Genomic DNA, 23,778 nt, shown 5'->3' with positions numbered 1-23,778 from the left:
ATGTGATAAAAAGGTGACTTTTAAAAATGTATCTAACATACTTCTCTGTAGGACAAGCGGGCTGTTCTACGTAGTGAACGCCTTCTCGTTCCCACTTTTTGACGCTCCCGAGCTTCCGTAGATATGTCAAGCAGCAACACAGTAGTGAAATGCTAGCTAAGCCTTCTGAGGCAGCCTTTTATGGTAAGTTGCTTTCTATTTTAAATGTCTTTTATTTATTTTTTACATTATTCAGATTAAGTCAAAGACGTATTGAAAAGTTAGCTATAGGTGCCTTTTATAGGGATAACCTTCAGTATTCACTTCTACACGTGTCGTTGAAAGAGCAGTAATATTACATCAGCGAAGATTACATTAGCTCTCATTAAAAATGTTTTGTTGTCAGCTCACGACAGTAATGTTGTCATGTCAGACTTAACTTTTAACAACAGGGCGGTGTAGTTTATTATTTTGGATACGAAACGTATGTTTATGGATAACGTGAGTGAAAACATTACGATCTACAGCAATGTCAGAACATAATCCAGTTCAAGAAGAAGTGTAAAGAAATGATTTTCATGAGGTACAAGGAGGAATACAAGTGTTGATAATCATGAGGGGGTTACTTTTGATTGTAGGTGTAAATATGAAGATAATATATGAAGATTTGACGTGTAGGAGTGCACTAGTATAATGCCAGATAATAGTGAATGAAGGGGTAGGATTAGATAAGTTTGAACTTCTTCCTACTCCTTTTCACACATGTAAAGTAAAATGTTTCAGTGTTTGCTAATGGAACTGATTGATTTTGTTTCTTTTGTATAACTATTCCTTTTTTTTCTTGTATTTTTGTATAACTATTTCTTGTATGCTTTTTTCTATTTTACTGTTACATGATCGAAATAAAGACATCAAATTAAATCAAATCTTAATTGTTTCCAATGACTTAGCTGGAAGAAAATAACCAACAACTATGACGACCAGTGCCGAGCACCGATCTGTCTTTGAGCTGTGCCTAAATGAGGAGGCTCTGTTGGGACTGAGAGAAGTAAACCCCGTCCTGAAGCAGACTCCAAACACAGATCCAGCTTTAGATGGTATGTGTAGGGTTGCCAACTTTCTCACTACTAAATAAGGGACAGGTGCACGGTGCCATGGTGGTGAGCATGATGTGTACATTCAGTGTATTCATATTCTGATTCAACTGGAAATGCAGAAAGTGTGTATATTCCCTTTAATCCTTCCTGTATGATTATGTAACCTCATATGAATACACCTCAAAGAAACCACACTTTGGCTCTTTGCATCAAAAAACAGGCAAAATAATGATTAAATGCAAAAGAGGAGTATGACTCACTAAATGTACTTTTTCCATAGATACTTTGTGCTGCTCTTGACTGACTCAAGCAGAATTTTGTCCTTTTGCACAGAGAGAAGTACTTACATGACAAGTCCCAGTTTACAGATATTTGAAGTTCATCTTTGATCAGCTCTGTGCGGCATCTGTTTCTTGAGACTGACCATTTAATGGCCATCAGAGAGAAAATTCTCCCCACACTTTTTTGCAGGTGTGATTGGCACATGATCTGCCACTGCTGTTTTATCTGATCTAGGATCTGTAGAGTGCAGTCTGCTGTATTTACAAGAGTCAATAGTCAATATACGGGACCGTATGAAACAAACCAACTTAGCCCAATATACGGGATTTCCCGTATATAGGTATGTGTGAATCTCAGTTGTATGTTTCTGTAGTTGTCCATAGACAGGATCATCAGTTTGAAACTGAGCCTTGTGTTGCCTCCAATACAGAGTTGGAAGATAAATCCCTTGAGGATGACAGACAGAGGGAATCCAGCCTGGTTAGAGAGGTGTCAGATAAGATGATCTGCTCGGCCTGCAGATGCCCCTTTAATAACCGCGAGGAACAGGTGACCATACAAGTTCAAATGCTACACTACTGATAAACAAAAACAATGATTAACTCATATCTATTCCAGACTGTGCATGAGTCATTCCCTTTCATTTGAATATCAGATGGAGCATTACAGGCTCGACTGGCATCGGTTCAACCTGAGATTGAAGATATCAGGAATGCCACCAGTCACAGCTGAGGAGTTTGAGAGGAAGACTGGAACAGGTAAGGACAGCAGAGTGCGGGAAATCAGCTGTGCAGTTGAAGTGTGTGTAATACTTGACTGACTGTATTTTGTTTCTTTACAGGGGACATGTCAAGTATCTCAGGATCTGACTCTGATTCAGAGGATGAGGATTCAGATAGTGACGGCAGGGGAACAAACAGCAATGTCACCAGCACAGATAACGACAGCTCAGTTGAAACCAGTTGGATATCTGGCCGGCTCTTCAGCAAGGTGGTTTTCCAGAACTCAGCAGGACAGTACCTATCAGTCTACCGCTGCATTTTGCAGGGAAAGGTGAAGCTCAGCAGACAAGTAACAACACAGTGATTGATCTGAACTTCAACAGACCTTTGAGTTTATTTTTTTTTTAATATTGGAATGTTCTGCTCCTGCAATATTTCAGTCAAGCAATGAACAAGATCAAGTGTCCTTGCTGAAGGCCGTAAATAAGAAGACTGTGTGGGTGGTTCTCATGACAGGTGGAGGCCACTTTGCTGGTGCTGTTTTCCAAGGGTAAGTGAACATTTCTGCTTGTTTGTTTTCAGCACCTTAGAGCCTCTTTACACCGGATGATAACAACAGTCCAGAGTGATCCGCACACAAGTGGACAGCTATAACTGTGTCAGTTAGGTGTCAACTTAAAATGTCTCCTCATGCGTCTCCACTGACAACCTGTGATCAGATCTTAATCACGATAAAAACTTCACATGTAGAAAGCATCATCTGTCAAACATCAGGGCTGTCTGGTAATGATTAGATCACTCATTACACATGCTAATACCAGGAGTAAACAGGGCATGAGATTACATGCCATAGCAGCCATTGTTAATTTGACAGGACAGCTAGGTCACCGGAGTTTAAACATTCTTTATTTCACAGGAGAGAAGTCCTTCAGCACAAAACTTTCCATCGATACACTGTACGAGCGAAAAGAGGCACGGCTCAAGGACTGAGGGACTCTCAGAATCGAAGCCATGCACCCAAGTCTGCAGGAGCTGCTCTGAGGCGGCACAATGAGGCAGCACTCGTCAAGGCAAGATTACAGCTCATGTGACAGCATGGTCAATGTTTCTGCTCCATTGGTAACTGCTTGGTTAGATAAATGTGAACATGACATATTTTTTTCTCATGAAACACACTCTGCTTTTTTATTTGTATTTGTTAAAAGTTAAGCCGAGTTTCTGTTTCTCTTCAGCGTATCTGAATATCAAGGTGAGGGAGAAAGTTTTTCATATGCTCACACAATCTTTCACGATATTTTGTAGGACATTCAGGAACTTCTGGTCAGCTGGGAAGAATACTTAAAGGAGGCCTCTGCAATATTTGTTCGAGCCCCAAGCTACAACAAAACGATCTTTTTTGGTGGACGTGCAGCTCCACTGGAAAAGAAGGATCCTCGGGTCCGTACACTTCCTTTTGCCACACGCAGGGCCACCTTCCGAGAAGCACAGAGGGTACATGACATGCTTTCCACTGTCCATATTTACGGTAAGTTAAAATTACAACCTTTGAATAATGCTATGTTATCTGCTCATGGTTGCAGAGTTAAGGTATAATCAATACAGTGCACAATATGTTGATGCAGGGAAAGACACTGACATGTCAGCTGTCTTAAGTCCATCCAAGAAGGCCTGGCGGAGAAAAATCCAACTCCCTGCTGAAATAAATACTGATCCAGAGAAAGGTAGGTTAAGACATAAAGACTTAGACTCAAAGTTCAGTTTACTAGATAAGAGGTGAATTTATGCTGTGCAAGCACAAAGTTAAGTTTTTACTCTGATTTTTTTGGCATCAGGAGAAGAAAACCATGAAGACTCTGACCAAGAGGAGGATGGTGAGATACAGCTTGAAATGGTGGAGCTGACATTAGGAACTCTGGACCTTAGGGAATCTGAAATATATCCCCCCAGACAGAGGAGAAGGAAGAGGAGGAGAAGGAAGGAGGAAAGCAAAATGCAAACCGAGGGTATGTCTGGTCTGCGTTATAGAAACCGAAGGAATCCCCTATTTGTCATCGGGAAGTTCTGCATTGTTTATGAAATTTCACCCCCATGTTGTGGCAGAATTGAGTAACACAGAAGCAGACGATCAGGAACAGGAGGTGCTGGAGGCTCCACCAGCAGGAGAGACTCCTCAAGAGACGCAGTCAAAGAGCAAAAGAAAGAAGAGAGCGCAGAGTAAGAAAAATGAGGAAGGTGAGGATGTTTATTTTTATTATTGGTTATGATATTACATCTGGATATGTATCTTAAAACCTTCAACTTCTTCAATATAGTAGCATGATAATTCTAATCAAGCCTTCTTCTTTCTCTCTGTAGAAGTTGTTGATGAATCTTGGGAGTACAGCATGAGGGATGCCCTGTTTACAGCCTGTAAGGTTGGGGATGTAGACTCTCTCTGCAGGCTTCTGAAGCTACCTGGTGAAACAGCAGAGAGTGCAGAGCAAGAACAGCCAGAGAGCAACCCACCTGATGGCTCAAGCCCTCTAACACTCCTCAATAAGCCCATTGACTCCTCAGGGTTCACTTTGCTGCATGTTGCCTCAGCAGCTGCACAAAAGGTGTTGGTCAGACTGCTGCTGGACGCTGGAGCAGACCCAGCCTGCAGGTACCCAGAAGAACAAAAAATCGTGACAAAATTGGGGGAGAAGTGAATTCCAAGAATTTAACATTTCTGCCATTTTCTTTCTAGGGATAAGAATGGGCAGACTCCATACAATGTCACCCCTGATAAAGACACAAGAAATGTCTTTCGTAAATACATGGGAGAGAATCCTGACAAATATGACTACAGCAAAGCACAGGTAGGGTTGTAAAGTTTGACTTTGGACTCGTATTTCTTTCACTGAGAGCAGAGTACTTATCATTTTTTTAACACTCTGCTAACCCAAGGTCCCAGGGCCACTAACGGCTGAGATTGAATCCAAACAGTCGGAGAAGAAGAAGGCCCAAAAGGCTTTGAAGAAACGGAGAGAGAAAGAGCAGAAGGAGGAAAAAAGGAAACTTGAGCTGGAGGCAGAGGAGAAGAAGAAGTTTGCATCTCTGAGTGATCGTGAAAAGGTGAGTCAGCGTGTTTAATCCCTGATATTACAGCTAACTTTTCAAACATCTTTTTAAATGTCAGTTTTTCTCTTTGATCACAGAGAGCTCTGGCAGCAGAGAAGAGGCTAGCGGAGCAAGTAGCTGCAACGAGAGACAGTATCTCTAATGTCAAGTAAGTCCTCTGCATGCCAGCCTCATGTTTAATATACTCCAAGTCAAGAAGTGTCTGAATGAGACTGAATTTCTGGGCTTGTTGTTTTGATTATTCATCAGGAGGTGCTGGTTGTGTGGAGAGTCTCTGCTGGGAAAGATACCATTTCAGTACCTGGAGTATTCTTTCTGCAGCCCGGGCTGTGTCCAAGCACACCGCAAAGCTAATACCCCTCATGGCAAGACATGAAAATAACCCAAGTAGGAGCAAGCTACCTCGAAGAAACTGAACCCCTGTTTCAAGTTTTATAATGGTTGATTCTGTCCAATGTGCTACCTACAAGGACAGATGCATACATTTGAAAATAACATTTTATTATGGCAGAGAATCACAGACAACTGAATGATCTTACAGTATCAAAAGTTCAAGAAGTAATTGTATAATTTATTAACAGTATCTGCAATTTTTGGAAATAAAAAAAGCAATAAAAACTGCAATATTGTTTTTAAATCACTGCTTTTCTTCCCTAAAGATGTTAATGAATGTTTAACCCTAAATACATAATCGTAATTTGATTATTTGACTGAAGCTACTGGTGAAAAAAAAGCAAAAAAGTGACTGATGTAGAATTGGCAACAAATGAACACGGATATCTGAGGTAATTGAGAGTAAAGGTGCCACAGAGATGATGCAGAACAAACTATTTCCCCTGTCAGTTGAACTGTTGAAAGGACTTCTTCTGATTTGCTTGTACAAAGTACTTTCAACAGATTTGGGAAGTTTTTAAAACTAACAGTTTTAAAACAAGTTACAAGTTTTAAAACTGTCAGGACTTTCCAGCTGTAAGGTCTAGCTGAGGCCGGTCCATGAAAAGGACCCGGAGGTGTGCCGGGGCCCCCTCCAGCTCGAGCACTGTGATGTTGTTGGGCAGGGTGGTGCTGAGCAGAGGTCCAGGAACATAAAGAGTCTGTTGAGGGCCTCTAGCTGGCCAGTATCGTCCTAGATTCATACCGTTGATCCAAACCTGACCCTGAAAAAAAAGGAAATACAACAATAACATCAGAAAATAAAAATCTGCAGTGGTTTCCTGAATAAACAGAACACTGCTATCTCAAAATACCAATGGAAGCTGTCATTTAGGCGACTTTAGATCACAAACACGCTCAGCTGTCAAGATTAATCCAGTTTTATCTTGATTTGGAGACACTCAGGGATTTTAAGTGACTTGGGTATTATTGTTATTAGTTGGACGATTTTGTGCCGGCACATTAAGGCTTTGCAGTTTTTTCAGACATAAAGTCCATTCTGATGTACTGGTGTTTGCAGTGTTTCTCCAGGATCAGTTGAGCTGATATGGCACGCTTCACAGATATAAGATGATGCATCTGAAATGCATTTAGGCTGGCTATGTAGTCACTTAAGAGACAATTGGGCAATTACTGTAAATACTGGATACCCATGGAGTGTACCTGGGGCGCCACATCTCATTAATTCAGAAAACAATACTTTTCTGCTTGTAATTCTACCAATTCTGAGAAAACTATTTATATTAAAAAAGAGAGAAACATTTTTATCTTGAGTGAATGTGACACACTTCCATAATTTGGTGCCCAAATTTCTAGGAATGTCTACATTACCTTTGTCCATTCATGGAGCTTGAGAAAGGTGTCCCAAGAAAGGCCGTTGGGTTTTAAAGTCCCAGAGTAGAAGACTGGTCCAACTAAAGGTTCCTTCCGAGGAGTGGTGAAGGACTTCTCACTGTCTGAATGAGGCCAACCAGCAGCAATGGCTCCATCAATGTCCAAAGGGTATATCTGCCAATCTGTTAATAAGTCTTTACCCAGGTAAAGGTTGCTCAAGAGTCCCTGCAGTACACAAAAATAATGTTAAGTCAATCAATCAAGCCATGAATATTAAATGCCTTTCAAACAAGTCAACTTTAAAAAGCTATTTAATAAAAGAAAAAACATGACATACATTAGAAAATAAAAACTGATTTAGGTGAAGAGACTAATGCACACCAATAGCAATAAAATATATGTGGTTAAAACAATAAAATATAAAGACTTAAAAATATACTTAAGCTTCCAATATAAAACGTAGTAATTAAAATAATAAAAAAGATAAAGAGTTAAAGCACTAAATTAGTGATAAAATATGATTGGTAAAAGGAATGAAACATACAGAGTATGCATTATAATGATTCAATTATTTAACACTACAAAAAGCCAGTGACTAGATAGGTTTATTATTTGGTGTTTAAATATAAGTAGTACCAAGGAGTAATAGTCTTTCTTTTTTCATCTTCATTTTAGGGAAACAGTCTTGCTATGTTCATATCAGCATTAACATTTAGTTTAGTGTTCCTCAGCACTAAAGCTGCCATTCCAATGTCCCTTAAAATTAAAAAAGTTTGTTTAAAAATGTGAAATCTAAAGGATTTGTTTCCACTGAAGAAGATATCGCCAATTTAGTAGCTTTGTAAAAGGATGTCAATTTATTTATTCATGATGTGCCTTGCAGAGAAGTCTGGGCACTTCTATTGTTACATTGCTGCCTCAAGGTAATATAAGCACAATTAAGTTTAATGAAACTTTTGGTGTAAAGTTTAAATGGAATGTAAAACTTGGAGAATTATCTTATTTAGTTTCATCATAATGCTTGATTTATGTTTTTGTAGTCCCCCCAAAAAATGAGGATATCTAACTCAAGACAAATGTGGGAATTGTATGGGTCATACTATGCCCGTGGGCTGAGATTTGTGCCCCTATAAACTGAAATTGAATAATATTATTGGATTTGAAAAGCATGATTTAAAATTGAATTTAATGTTTTAAAGCTGAATTTATTTTATTTGAAATTTAAATGTAAAACTGAATTTATTTGATTTTAAATTGTATTTAACCTACTTGATAATTCAACTCTCTATTTTCCCTAACTTCAAAAATAAAAAAATCAATTTCAGTTCGGAAAATTCCGATTCAGTTTTACATTTCAATTTCAGTTTCTAGTGACACAAATCTCAGCCCATAATCACCATTATGTAATGAAACATATTGGAACAGAAAAAGAAAAGGACACATTTTACAAATGTAGATTTGAGGTTTCTGGAGCCTGGAACATGAGTGTAAAAAAAGTGACGGTGCGTGCAGATGAAAATTAAGTGACCCTGTGATTTAACTTTGTTCTCTTGCCTTGTAATCGTTGATCTTGCTGCCAAAGTTCACCCTGCCCATGTTCTCTACAAGGATGTCCAAAGTGTCCCCTTGCTTTCCTGTGATGTTTGTCACCAGCATGGTGTCTCTCTCCAACAGGCTCTGGTAAACCTGTCAGCACAGATGAACACATTTCTTCATGAACTTTAAATCTAAAAACTACCAATATATCAAACGCTGAAATTCTACAAACAAGCATCTCTACCTGTGATGTTTTTCCTCTACCTGACCCAAACATATGATTGGCTGGACAACAAAAGTTCATTGTAAAGGCTCACCCCATTGACGGACACATATGCACGGTCATGAACCCCATTCAGTGGAGAGATAAGTGGCGTGGGCTGTGGGAGGTCCCTGGGCAGCGTGGTTCGATAGAGCATATATCCATAGAACTGAACACAAAAGACATGACAGGTTGCAGACACAAAACAGTCTAGAAGTTCTCTGTGTTTCAAGCGGATTTTGGTCAATACAACGCAAGTCCCTCCACCTGTTGTGCTGTTTGTACCTGTTTCATTTCTTCAAACGACAGAGGGTGCTGGGATTTCACTGGCCCAAGTGGTGCAATGATGTTTAGCAGGCTGCAGATGTTTCCAACCTTTAAAAGAGTGTGTTTATTAAATCAAGGACCAAGAATCATTCCAACTCATTATTTACCACATTGGAATGACGTTACCTTTTTTAGGGTCACAAAACCATAGGCAAACTTAGGGGTGGCTGGTGGCATGGGTCCAGAGGGAACATCTTTAAACTGTAAAGGAAGTGTTGTATTATTCTTATTTGAGACACTTGAACGAGTTACATCAGGACATCAGTGTTAGTTGGGAGCAGCTTAATCGTTAATACCTTCTTAATAACATCTCTGATGGCCAGCAGCTTCTCTGTGGGGTCTCCTGCCTCAGTCAGCGGAGCGTCGTAATCATAACTCGTAACCACTGAGCGGTACCTTGCGTCATGATCGGCACCTGTTACAAAGAGATGAATCAACCACACGCTGACATTTTATCTCTAGTGAAACTGTGACCACATGAGATAGAGCACACCTGAGTCTACATTATGAAAGCCCATGTCTTTACCATTCCAATAGCCAAAGTTACTGCCTCCTTCAAACATGTACCTAAAAAGAAAAGAGAAAGAGGGAGAGTTTGTTAGACAGCAGAAAAATGTGTGTATGTGACAAAATCAGGGAATTTTCACCTTCCAGGAGCAGTTTGATCTCAAACCAGTGATTGATGCATGCTTCAGAAAAGTCTGGAAATGTATCATTTTCTTATTGTCCATGTTACCAACATGTAGTCAGTGATAAAGAGTTTCATTTCTTCCTTCATTAACAACACATTGATTTTGGCACACAGTAACACTGGGTGTTCCTTTTTTCGCAGTAGTCCAGGTGCAATTTCATGCTGCAGTTAATACTCACTCAAGCACCAAATGTGCAACAATGCACAGCTGAAAAAAGTCCCCATCCAGTGCATTATATGGGCTTTTCTTGCAGAGTGACACTTGCTGAAACTCAGAATGGCTAAGAAGATCACTTCAATGTGACCTGCTTTTACAGATCTTCAGTTCTCTTTTTTTTAAGAAGCAATGGGCCGTCCTTGGGTTCAGAAGCACACACTGGCAAGGGTGGTGGAAAGAATATAATGAACCAACTCACTGTTGATGTTGATCATTGTCATTGGACTTTTTTTCGACAATAAGAAAACCGAGTACAAAGCCAGCCACATTTGTGATGGTGGATGGAGTATTTGGAGAGACATACATGTTGACGTTGGCCCCCATGGTTAGCATTTCTCCTAGCACTCTGCTGACCTTCTGAGCATTAACCTCAGCATGCTGATCTCCCCAGTGGTCCAACCAGCCTGTGTAAAACTCTGAGTTCACCTGTAATGTGATTTAAAACAAATTTTCATCATTTGCATTGTTTAATCAGTCATTTTTTACTACATGTAGTGAAAAGTGGATTAACGTGACTGACCAAGGGTCCTTGAGCTTCAAACCTCCTTTGCCGTTTAAAGGCTTCACTTATGTCGGTATCTGTGTACAGGAGTGAATACAAATAATAACTTTAAATAACTTGTTTCATAATCCTTATCCAGCTAATATATTTCATTTATTAGTACAAACCTGTGCCAAAGTCTACTGTGGCGTATAATCCCTGCAGAGTCCCACAGATCATTTCCTTGTCTGTGTTTCCGTCAGTGGTGAACAGGACTGTCTCTTCACCCAGGAAGAAGCCAAACAGAGTCCGCAGGTGACGCATGTAGTTGTAGTCACAGGCAAAGTAACTTCCATATTCGTTCTCCACCTGAAGTCCAAAGGCAATGTTAATTAAAACCTTTAAATCCTTCACATTAAATCAATAAATAAGGGCTGACTTAAAGCTTTACCTGCACTGTAATGATGTTGCCCCCATTGTTATACAGCCAAGGCTTTATTTTAGGGAGTAGGACCGCAAGCCAGTTGCTGACAGCCTGGATATAATCTGAAGAACAAAAAAAAAAAACAACTCAGTAACATAACTTTATAAAGAAGAAACATAGCTACACAGAACACATGCATGTTTACCTGCATCAGCTGAGCGAAGTATGATGTTTGGTTTTTGAAGGAGCCATGCTGGCAGTCCACCCTGGGAGGAAAGACAAAAAGATGATTTCAGATGTATTAAAGTGATGTTTTCTACCAGATGCACAACATCACTGATAAAAGGCTGACAGGAGGAAGTTGAATAGTTGTTCTGCTTTCTTTGTAAGGTGACTGACTAATATATCCAGTCTCTGTTATCATATGATCAGCAGCAGCCTCTTTATCACACATACAGGACATCCTTCCTCTGAAGTTTGTTGTACGATTTGCGAGTCAAACATAAATCCAGTCGTTGTAGTAAAATAGTTATACTGTAATTATACATGTCACTGGAGTAAAACACATTTTATCATGACTTATAAAACTGGAGAACCTTTGAAAAGGTTGTATGAGGGCTGAGCTGGAGGATTTGAATTTCTTTATCTAAGCATCGGCAATAGTCGTCACTTTTTCTGCCATGTCACAAGGGGATGTTTGATGTTGTACAACAACTAAACTTTGTGTTATCTTGTTAGAAAAAGCTGGTGAACATGTTACTAACAAGACTTTTTACAGTCAATTTACTCACCATTTCCCACTCTGCACAGATGTATGGTCCTGGACGTAGGATTACTAGAAGACCTGTCTGATTGGCCAGGTCCAAAAAATGCTCCAGATCTCGGTCCCCTGTGAAGTTTTGGACCCCCTGTACTGTTTCATGGTAGTTCCAAGGCACATATCTGGATGCAGGAACAGTAGAGGTATTTACTTTACAGTAATATAAAAACATGCCTTTGACCATGATATTAGACTTACACTTGGATGGCATTGAGTCCAGTCATGTACATCTTCATTAGCCGGTCCTTCCAGTAGTACCGAGGGATTCTGGAGTAATGGATGCTGCCTGAGATGTACTGAAAAGGTTTCCCATCTTTCAGGAAACAGTTGTTTTTGTAGTCAATAGAGAAAGTCCTGTCTCCTAAAACCTGAAAAAACAGGCATATAGAAGTTTATTTTAAGAGATGGCAGTTTGCAGTGTGGTATTCATCACCTGCCTGGACAAGTGTTGTTAGTGATGTGATAAGATTTGTCTGCAGGGAAATGCAAATAGATTGAACCCTTTTCCTATTAGCTTTGAAAAGTGGACTTTATTATACAACCAACAAAAAGTGAAGAAAAAAAAGTGCCTGATCAATGAAGCACAGGCCCCATGAGAGATCAGGTGACTTTTCTATTATTAAATAAGTCGTAATTCAGTTTCTTTCTTACCAAGTTTCCACTGAAAGCCAAACAGGCAACGAAGAGTAACACACTAGCAGACATGTCCGCTGCCTTCCTGCGTGGACTGAGGCAAAAACTACTTCATCACTAGACTGTATTAAGTCATTATCATTGTATCTATGTTGTTATAAGAGTGCTGCCTTCAGAGGTGCATGTCTGTAAACTAAGGAAGCAATATGAACAGGCAGACCCGTCCACTACTCCAGAAGAGTCATGTGACTGTCACCAGCCTCCCGCAGGGTCCCAAAGCCCGCAGAGTTCATCTCGACGACGTCCCTCCCACTTTATACAGCTCTGCATGGTTCAACTTGATACAGTTTATAAATCGAGGTTTCTATTGTCAATTCCTTAACTTGTTACAGTAAAAAAAGAATGCCTAAAAGTTAAATCAGAAGTAGAATAAAGAAAGAATAAAAGTTTACCTTATTATACATGTTGTCCACTTTGGAATGATAATTTTCCAACTTTATTAAACATTTATAAATCACTCCACGGAAGAGTTCCAGTCAAAATAACTAAATATGAAAATAAATTTTAAAAAACACCTGTATTTTATAAGACATATTGTATACAGTATCTCAAATAAATGCATTACAAAATCTGACAACAAGCAGGAATTATCATAATGTCAATTATGTAGACCTATATTTTTTAATTTTCAAAAAGCCTCTTCCATATAATATACAAAAAAGTGAACTGTTTTAAATAAGTATTAGTGGATTTCATATTTAAAACTACAAATATGAATATATAAAAAATGTGTTAAAACTTAAAAATGGCTCACCAGCTTGACCACTATAGGTGACACTTTAGATCAGGGGTGTCCAAAGTACGGCCCGGGGACCCAAGGCCCATTTATTTATGGCCCCAAGCTTCCATCTTAAAACGTGTTATTTATAGAGACACAGAAATTAATCATATGCTGTATCATCTGTACATTTGCAGTTTCTTTCAAGCGCACACACAAAACTAAAGTCAATCCAGAAACGTCTCAAAAAGCTTCATATGGACTACTTGTATAAAGCCAAAACACTGGGAATTCTGCAAGACAGCAATAAAGAAGAAACACAAGAACTCTTAAAGCTGACAGGTTTTCAAATTAATGTTTTTATCATGATGTGAGAATGTCAACAAAAATTCAGAAGACACAAAAGAGGACACAAGACGAGATCAAAATTATGAAATTGTACAGAAATGGCAACATTTGGTGCATAAAAATTGTTTAGAACACAGGAAAATAATTATTTTGTTATAAAATGTTGTCTGCTAGTCAGAAAAGTTTTAAATACAAAATGAAAAAGAAGTGTCATAAATCCAGATCGTGATCCTGCCATAGAAAAATAATGAGACAATATTGTTCCCACATTCGACCATTATGAAAAAACATTTTCCTCCAGAAGAAGATAACATTTGCCAATATTTACATGGCTTGTGGAAAACTGAGGACTACCTAGTTACTGATTTATTGAGGAAAAAAAGGAAAATAATCGTTACTAAATATATATTTTATATATAACTTTTAGGATTCCTAAGTCTCAGTAGGAGCCACTGGCCCTGAGGTATTCTGACAACATCAAATGTGTCCCTCTTTGAAAAATTTTGGACACCCCTGCTTTAGATCAATAAAAATATCCCACTATAAATTATTCTTTGATACTCTAGCTTATTTTCTGCATGATTTAACATAATTCAAACCTGGCTGGACAGCTTTATATTTCCTCTTACAGACCAATTTTAAAATGGATACTCATAAAACAGTATGATATAAGTTGAAAGTATATAATGTTTAGAGCCACTATATGACAAAATGCTGTCACAACATGCTGTTATACTATGCATTGCATACATTGAGAACAGTTCCCATTGTGTAGAGCCTGGCAAGATAACAAAGCAGCCAGTTCAGGAATAGTTTGCTGTATAATAGCTGTAGGACCGTGAACTGTGTCTGTCAGTCTATCTTTTGAATGTTGTTTGAATGACGGTTAAATGTCAATCTTAAAATGTAAAACACACTCATTCAGTCAATAAATACTTGAAATCTGGCACCCTATGACAAGCAGCTAATGAGGTTAAAGAGTAAATGTGATATAAATTAGTTTTCTAAATGGGTGTGATCTGGTACATACTTATGAAGAGCACTAGATGGCGCTTCAGTGCTTCAACAAAAATGATCTGTTAGCCTTGAGGACAGAGTGTCAGAGTTGTTTTTTTAAGTTCACATCACTGGTCTGATTTATTTATTTATTTTAATTTAACCAGATAAAAGACCCATTGAGATCGAGACCTCTTTCACAGGGGTGACCTGGCCAAATGATTGAAATCATTTCAAGAACAATGACGATTTGATTATGCTACATTTTAAGAGTGGCCTTGAAAACAACATAATAACATCATAATTGCCTTTCAAATGCTCAGAATTCATAAATGCTCAACCTTATACACTCAGAAATGTTCAGGAAAGTATTTGTAACTGCCAGTCAGTAACACAGGAGCTAATACTTTCACTTCTTACTTTTATTTTTCAGGTGAATCCTATGTATTCAATTAAAAAAAATACAGTCTGGTGTAAGTATCCCAGACAGGAATTTGTATCCATGTACGCTGACACTCAGTAATTCAAGGTTGGCTCCGAGTCATGTTTGCTTTCAGTCTGCACGTCATTTTGGGTTACAGGGAACTCTTTAATGATGGGAAGGCTGATGTTGTAACGAATAACTAGTTGTAGATCTGTTTAACATACAAACACAGAGCAGCTAATCCTACATGCACACACACACTTTTACAAATACTGTTTTTCAGTCCCAACCACTTAAGCAGTAATGACTGTCCTTACAGTTATTTCCCTTCCCGCACTGCCTCTTTATTCACATTTGAAGGAGATGGAAAGAGGGATGCTCACATTTTGCTAATGGCAGCTGATCTTAACTGCAGATATAACAAATGGCTGTAGCTCTGTGGCTCATTAGACCTTTGTCAGACTCAGCTAATTGTCCTGAAAATGAGAGGAGGAACGACATCCACGGGCCTGTAATTTGGTTATGAGTGTGATAGTGCCTGAAGAGAGCTTGTCAGTATCCGATCTTTGCAGCCCCTTAGCTTGTGGAAAATGGATGTTCTAACCACAAAGAAACCCAACGACTAATGCACTGAGGACAAAACCACTTACTGAGATATTACAGTAATGGTGTAAGTCCAAAGGAAGTGACTGAGACTAATACAAACACCAAAGAGGCTGCTTAACTCTCAGGAATCAGTCACAGACGTAGTCAGCTCAGATCACGTTGCACTAACTACACTGTAAATACTCTTTATTTGACTTTGCAAGCACTGTAGACAGTCATTTTATTACCTTACAGAGGTAAAAACCAGGCCTGTCTACAGTAATTCCAGAGGCCTGTCTTTAATTTGATGGGAGACAGAAAAAAACTCCCCCAGGGTCGGGTGTCACCTCAATGAAGTCATCTCCCATGAGCCTATAATTAGATTGAACCGTCCCATCTCCCTCACCAACCCCCAAAATAAGCCCTCTTTGTTGTTTCTGGTGGAGGCAGGTGTATTCAGATACCCCTCACCCTCATATAGCCCCCTCCTCTCAGGAATACAGTTCAGTTCAATTGGAGTGTTTAATGTTAAAGGGGCACTCCACCAAGTTACTCATACAGTCAAAGGGAATGAATAAGACTGCAATTATATAGTGCACAATAGTATGCAAATATATTTTTAATTCAATGGCCATCAAGGGAAATTAGGCTTCCTGGCCGTGTGACACATGGGTACATGGACAAAAGGAGCTGGTTATCAAATCGCCAACCCAGTGATTAATGTACAGCGTCTGTGTCTGTACCCCCTGTAGTAACTGCGAACCGTGTCTGTGAATCTGTCAAGTGAATTTACCAGACAGGGAGTGTCTAAGAGAACTGAACACTATACATGGCATTGTGAACGATGTAAGCCCCAGTGTTGTGAAGCTAAGACAGGTCATTGAAGCACTGAAAACTCTTTCAAAATGTACCAAACTTTATGAAAGAGGGATACTAAAACATGATCCCTTCTCTCTTTACATGCTCCCCCTTGGTTTAATTTTTAAAAACATGGCATCTCCTACCATTTTTATGCAGACAACTCCCAAATCTACCTGCCGCTAAAGAGAAATGATAAGAGCTCCCAGATACCCCTACTAGACTGCCTGAAGGACATCAAGGCATGGATGGCTTTTAACTTTTTAAACTTAAATGAAGATAAAACTGAGGTCATGGTGTTTGGACCCAGTCGAGCCAGTGGTGTCTCTCCTATAGACATGGGTTCCCTGCAGACTTATGTAAAACCCATAGTCACAAACCTTGGCGTCAAAATGGACAGCGATTTTAAACTTGATAAACAAATAAACTCAGTAGTTAAATCCATTTTTTATCATCTGAGGCTCTTATCCAAAATTCAATCTGTTGTATCTTTTAATGATTTTGAGCGCTTGATTCATTCTTTTATCTCGACCCGTTTGGACTACTGTAATGCACTTTACACTGGCATTAACAAGGCCTCCCTCGCCCGCTTACAGTTAGTCCAAAACGTGGCTGCTTGCCTTTTAACAGGAACCCGCAAACATGAGCATATCATCATATCAGCCCAGTTCTCGCCTCCCTTCACTGGCTCCCCGCCCATTTTAGAAAAGCCAAAAAGCTGACAAAAGACAAGGGGAGACCGAGCTTTTTCAGTGGTAGCTCCTAAATTGTGGAATTAGCTACCCACCCAAGTTAAGATGGCCCCCACCCTGGAAACTTTTAAATCACGTCTTAAAACTCACTTTTACTCCCTGGCTTTTAATTCAGCATGAGAGTTTATGTTGGTCTCTGTTTGTCTTTTAATGTACTGTATTTTAAATTTTACTATTATTTATTTCTACTGTTTGTATTTGTTGTGCAGCACTTTGGGAACCTTGTTGTTTTTAAAATGTGCTATATAAATAAAATGGATTGGATTGGATTGGATGATCACCCCCACAGGGATGATTAAGGTTACAGTGTATATAAAAAATCTCAGGAAAGTAATGGAAATCCCTTTTAAGTTTTGGATATCATTCTTAAGCACATTTAGAGTACCTCTCCTCCTTTGTTTTACTTTTGAATTTCAAATGAAAAACGTTTGAGGTTTTAAAGCTTCAGAATTTAAACACAAAACACTACATACACTTCAATACAGTGGGGATAGTAACAGCAGTAATATGGGATTAGTGCTGTAAATAAAGAATCTTCATATTTCCTCTATTGCTGCTTGGCCTGGTTTAGAAATATTTGACATCTTCACCAGTTCTGAACATATAAGGTAAAGCTCATTGATTAGTGATGTCACGGTTAGGGGGAACTCTTAATGCTGATCTGTCTGTGATTCACACAGTTGAATCATCTGATATGAGACAATCCTGTCTCCCTATCAGTCCTGAGCACTGGATGCTGGGAGGAATGTACCCTGGGTTTTCTCAGGCTCTGAATGGTTAATGAGTCATTGGTGCTGGTACTCTGGACTCTGAAAGGAAACTGTTCTGAGAAACTAAACAATAAACAAAAACATCCCAGTGACATGACACAGGTCTTGTGGCATGTTTGCATTTCTATAACTCAACAGTTGAGGACTGCTTTTGCCATCTTTTTCCAGTTTCCTTTAGAGATTAATCCACATATACTGTATATGTATATATATATATATACAGGGAAGATAATCTTAATGTGGGAGTATGGAAATACGATACTCTGTAAACAAACAGGAAGTTGTTGGTGCAGGGGAGCATGGGAAGTGTGTGATCTGGCCCTCATTCCTCAGCCTCTCGGAAGGTATGGTATGTGTCTGGGGGGTGAGCATGCCTAAGGAGGAATGCTTGTGGTGAGATATACTGTGAAATGCTGCAGCCCTTAATTTCACTGAACACAGGGAGGTCTAATAGAGCTGATGGAGAGGTTTATTCAGCCACATGAAACATGGTGACAAATTTCTTCTGTGCTTTCAAGTGTTCCATTAGTTTTCTTAGTCATTGGCTGTTTTACTATGAGCCATGCAAACTTAACAGCTGTCCTAACAGAAAGATTTGGTGAAATGTATCTTTAATTTTGGAGAAATAGTAACTACAGTAATACTCCCAACTTTACCATGTCTGACATGCTAATTAACTCATGTTAGAATGCTTATAGGTTACTCTTTCAGAGCTTACCTAATCAACTAGCTAGCTTAAGTAAAAGGTGAACATAGTTAACGTCCAATTTACTAAACATTAGCATGTTAGCATGTGTAGGCACAAGATAACTAGCATGGGTTGAAATAAATTTCAGGGCTCTTACTTTGTTCTGCATGAAAGTCTTTATGCAGTGGAGGGTTTAAAAAATACCAAGCTTTTTTCTTGGTTTAAGGTGAAAAAGTGCAATGATGAACAAATCTTTAGCATTTGAGTAATTTACATGCTTGTGTTATCCTTTATTTTTACTTTTATTTTTAATTTATATTTTTGGGGCTTTTACACCTTTATTGATATAGGAAGAGGACAGTGTATAGTGTAGGAAACTGGGAGAGTGTGGGGGAATGACATAAGGAAGAGGGGCCACAGGCTGGATTCGAGCCCGGGCCGCCTGCTACATGTGCGCACAACTTAACCAGTAGGCCAAGCCCGCGTTCGTGTTATCCTTTTTTAAACTTTTATTATTTTTCCAATTTTGTATTGGCTTTTTTCTTTTTTTTTTATTAATAAATGGAAAAGGTTTTCCTTCATATGCACCTGGTAACAGCAACAACAGAAGACAGCATTTATTTTAAAGCTCCTGTGACTAACAGCCTATTAACAACATTTACCGCGCCCTTTGTGAATAAAGGTGGCTGATTGATTTGCAGATTTTGTCCTGTGCATGCATGAGTAGTGTTTTCTATTGAAAAATCAAATTCTGCTGTCTTTAAACAGTCAGATATTCACTCACTGAGAATATATGATGAGAAAAATGTATGTGTGGTAATGGACTGTTGTGACATATGGGTTAATTGTTAACTGTTAATTAAAAACTCTATACAGAAACTATCAATCGTCTTGCTCATGGTCTGGTTTACTTCTGAGGGTCATACAAAGGCATCAGTATTTATTTTAGTCTGTTTTATAAGGAGCAAAAAAAACCAACAATTGAATTCAAATAATCGTTAACACTGAAAGCATATTCGTGTCATTTTGTCTCCTTTATTTCTATAACAGCAGAAATGATTGTTGATGTAGGCGTGATAGATGCTTTCAATTGGAGACCTGTCGGCTCTGTGAGGTTCCAGGATCAGCCACATAATTAAATAAATGTGGCACCAGGATTTGTCATCGACCATTTTTACACAGTAATGTGACTCTGCCAGCAAAGCGACCCTATACCGATTGAATCACCTTTGTTAGATGATATTTTCACATGCTACATTTTTACCTCTACAGCCACGTTCTCCTCTGTCCTCTGGCCATCCATCTCAGTTAAACAGCATTTGTTTCAATCCATTTTTTACACCATGTCCTCCCCCAATCCCTCTTTGTTCGCTCTGTCACTGGGTGTGTTCAATAATCTGCTGCTCTCCTGACACAGCGACCTCCATCCTGGAAGACAATAAACATCAACTTCATTAATGAAATTAAAAAAAAACATCATGATGTCACTTCTCCCATTGGTATGAACTGATGACTAATCTTGGAAAATGTCACTTTCGTTCAAAAAAGTTCAATTATTCATTGCACTTAATCTTTTGCTTAAGATAGTTATACCTTTTTAATGTGATCTGAAATTACTGTGATTATGCTATTACTTCTTCTCTGAAATCAACCACCACTGCATGTGTTCCCTTCCTCTGTTGATATTGATCAATAGATCTTTTTTTCTTTATGTCATAACATGTATAGAACAAGTCTAGATTATTCTTTGTTACTTTATTGAAAGCCACCAAGCATCAATACACAATTTAGCTGGCACTTTGCAATATAAGGGAGAAAACGTCCTTTTAACAAGCAAAACCAGAATTTTAAGTAGACAACCATCTGCTTTCACCGGCTATATGGGGTGTTTCTTCTGTTTTGTCCAATGATAGTGTGAATCATAGACAGTATGTGATCATGGATGACTCAACATCCCCTCCCAAGTGATGCCAAAACTGAAACAGCTCTCCCTGGTGACTGGCTGTGGTATAGGTCATAAAGCCTGCCTCCTCCATTAGAACAGATGAAACATGGGTGAAAATGAAAAAACACATCACATTCACTCATCAACATATTTCTCAAACGTTTATCGTCATGCTGATGTATCAAATGTTTATTTTTTTGGGCAAAGTTTAGTTTTAATTAGTTTATTATTATTGAAAAGAGGGGATTCAATATCATGATAGACAGCTTGGTTGACAAATGCGGGCTCCTGCAGCGTTCTTTACCGGATCAGCAGAGTAAAGAAGGTACAGCGGGGAAAGAAAATGCAACAAACACTAACACAAGAGTCATTAAACTCATAATCATTAGTGTCTGCTTCAAACAGACACAAGACTTGACCAACCTGAGGGATCTTAGACATTTTGTCAATAAGGCAAATGTATTCTCTGGTTAGTGAAAGGGGTGTGACGTCAGTCCTGCGGCTCCATCGGCCAGATTGCTTCTGTTCATGCCTTGACTCCCAAATCCATAATCAGCACCAACCGAGGCTGTATTTAGACTTCACTCTTTTTTTTTTTTTTTTATAATAGGAGGAGGTTGAGGAGGTTCACCATCAATACAGTTAATGATAGATTGTACTATCCTCCATGTTCAATTTGTGATTAGACCAATATAATTATATGATCAGATCTAAAAGAATTGTTCATAGTAGTAAATGTTGTATCAGTAATTGAACTGGCCTTCATATTTGGTAATGTATTGTAAGTGACTGTGGTGCGGTATATAAGTATGAATGATAAAAAGGCAGAAGGTACTCTAATGACATATCCGAACATAGATCAATGTTTGTCCTTGTTGAACTCAGTGCTCAGGCAATAACACACGGATGAGTGCTTTTTACATAATCAGACCACCTCCAGTTAAGTGAGCATCATGGTCTGGTTGTGACTACCCATACATAGCTGTGTAGAGGCCATAAACAAACTGTCAATGTCAGTCAATGGAACCTCCATCCAAAGCCAGACTTTAACCCATTATCTGTCATGAGGCTGTGAAAGGGTCCTTCAGCCAACCTAAATGACTTTGCCTGAGGTATTTTCTGCCAGAGGGAGGGCCATCGTAGCCTCTCTGTCTCCATCAAGCCCCCAAATACACAATTTCTTACATATCATGGTCTGTTTTCATGCCTTTTTGGGATGTTTTAAGCCAGAACATTGATCAGAAATGGTCATGTTACCCTTGCGTGGTAGCTTGTGTCCATCATGCATTAGGGATGTCCAGCTCCTCTTGCTCTTTATCTTTGTGGCTGCCTAGACCATTTCTAGAGCTACAGACATTTCAACAAATGGGCTGCATGCCGTTTAAGCAGGAAGTGGGGAGTGAAATTTGTACTGTTGATGAGTATGTATGTTCTGCCTCAAGGCTTTTCTTTTCAAATCTTGTAAAATGCAACACCTGAGAACATTTTCAAGCATTTCATTCCTATTACACATCCCTTACAACTCCATAATCCTCAATCAGTCCTTCCGTGTCTTGTGAAATTCACTGTTATGAAACATGGAGACCCTCCAATTTAAGCCTCCACTGTGAAAATGCATCTGCTTCTGGTTTTCAGTTTCACTCACAAAACAGTGCTGAGCTTTCAGATCTGACAGCCAGCTGATCATTCTGTCAGGCTGTGGTATGCCTGGCGTCACCCTCAGTATTTACCATGGTATGTAGGGTAATGGATTTGTTTTTTTTAAAACTGTAATTCAAAACTTTGAATGCCAACATAAACTGCAACATGAGCACTAATCCAAATAATTTCCTGAGATTGACAGCAGTGTGACATAAATATGTAGAAAAGAAAGTAATGTTTTTTCTTTTTTTTAGCCTGATCAAGGAGATCAGAACAGCATAGATTGACTTCTTTGCCCCTTGTTCCCTCTGCGGTTCTTGATGAACCAATGAATGTTTTGTTCTTGTCCTCTTTTGTCCTTTCAGGTAGAGGAAAGGAAAGCCCTCCTCCAAATCTATGTGTCACATTTTCACATCAAGTGGTCAGATTAGTCAATCACTCTAAAAGCAGTTCTTTCACTATTGTTAGATTTTGGCAAATTAATGACGGGAAATGCTAAACCCGTGCAATACTGAAAATCAACAACAGGCTACCTTGGCTGCTCTCAATCTGAGCTATAATTAATCACTGATTTTGTGATTAAGGTCAAATCACCTTAGACTTAATGTGGACTGTTCCTGCAGAAAACAAAAACACTGACCAGTAATCTATCACATACATCAAATACAAAAACTTCCTCCAAGCTCACTGTGGATGTTTACATTTTGCTCTGTGCTGTGGCTGTAACTTTAAGTACATGTGAAGATGCGCTAAATCAGAATTATTAACAACAAAATCCAACTCACCCCACCACTGTGACTAAAAGTTCAATGACCTCTTAAACTATTCTTTAACTGTTATCAGTAGACTGCATGTTAACAGGGTTATCAAAGTCTTTTCACGACATTGTCAAAATTATTTTGACCTACTTTTTTCAAGGGCCATCCACCGTGTTGCGCCATCTGTCAAAATACCCTGCAGTGACCTTATTTTGGGCATGGATATGAAGTACTCTAACAAAGATCCTACGGATTGACTTTTACAAATGCTCTATGGTACACAATGTGTTTTACCCACCTGTATTACGGTCTACATAGACTGTGGTATACAATAAGGTCAAATTTGATGATTTGAAGATGTTGTTTCTGAAGAAGAATTATTCTTTCAAAGATATGTTTCTTCATCTCGCCACCAATACAACTACATTGAGCATATGTTGGTCTCCCCCTACGGTGGCCCTGAAGGGAAAAACACAACAACATTTCAATGTAATGTAACCTAATACTCCTATGGTGTAGCTTACATATTAGGACATCCTCAGGTCTCAGAGTCAGGTGTCAGACCTCAGATGAAAAAGCAAAGTAATCTGATTACATGTAATTTGGATGCTTTTGGGAGAGTACTCTGATAACAAATCCAAACAAGTGTTGAAATGTGAGATAGAAAGGAAACAGTTTCCTCACAATGTGGTTGAGTTCTGCTTTTAAACAATCCCAACAAACTGGTGGAAAGAAAAGACCGAAAAGGGCAATCACTGCCAGGCAGCTCTGTAGTGTGGATATGACTACTGCCGTACAGTCTGATGGTTCAGGGTTCAAATCCCACTAAGGGCTTCCAATGTGAGATGAAAATGAAACAGTTTCCTCACAATGTGGTTGAGCGGTGCTTTTAAAC

General features: G+C 38.9%; 2 protein-coding genes across 2 annotated transcripts; one reads left to right on the top strand and one right to left on the bottom strand.

The window, feature by feature from the left end:
• Nucleotides 1-51: 51 nt before the first annotated feature.
• ankzf1 (ankyrin repeat and zinc finger peptidyl tRNA hydrolase 1) lies at nt 52-5,819 on the top strand. Its single transcript, XM_034693830.1, has 16 exons — nt 52-183; nt 930-1,076; nt 1,789-1,907; nt 2,014-2,116; nt 2,200-2,411; nt 2,521-2,630; nt 2,997-3,150; nt 3,383-3,605; nt 3,703-3,801; nt 3,913-4,083; nt 4,181-4,312; nt 4,436-4,724; nt 4,809-4,920; nt 5,009-5,176; nt 5,260-5,330; nt 5,432-5,819. Exons 2-16 carry the CDS (start codon nt 953-955, stop codon nt 5,556-5,558), a joined length of 2,214 nt encoding a protein of 737 aa, XP_034549721.1. The 5' UTR covers nt 52-183; nt 930-952; the 3' UTR covers nt 5,559-5,819.
• Nucleotides 5,667-12,542, bottom strand: glb1l (galactosidase, beta 1-like). Its single transcript, XM_034693831.1, has 16 exons — nt 12,359-12,542; nt 11,906-12,075; nt 11,679-11,829; nt 11,093-11,153; nt 10,915-11,009; nt 10,652-10,832; nt 10,503-10,561; nt 10,287-10,408; nt 9,601-9,641; nt 9,371-9,489; nt 9,201-9,275; nt 9,033-9,122; nt 8,803-8,916; nt 8,504-8,635; nt 6,947-7,174; nt 5,667-6,339 (listed from the first exon to the last, which is right to left on the bottom strand). The coding sequence occupies exons 1-16, from the start codon at nt 12,410-12,412 to the stop codon at nt 6,136-6,138; spliced, it is 1,896 nt and encodes a 631-aa protein (XP_034549722.1). The 5' UTR covers nt 12,413-12,542; the 3' UTR covers nt 5,667-6,135.
• Between the last annotated feature and the right edge of the window lie 11,236 nt (nt 12,543-23,778).

This window comes from Notolabrus celidotus, chromosome 10, assembly GCF_009762535.1.
Source record: "Notolabrus celidotus isolate fNotCel1 chromosome 10, fNotCel1.pri, whole genome shotgun sequence".
In the NCBI taxonomy this organism is placed as follows: domain Eukaryota; kingdom Metazoa; phylum Chordata; class Actinopteri; order Labriformes; family Labridae; genus Notolabrus; species Notolabrus celidotus.
Note: the sequence above shows the minus strand (reverse complement) of the source record. Positions and strands in the feature narration are given on the sequence as shown.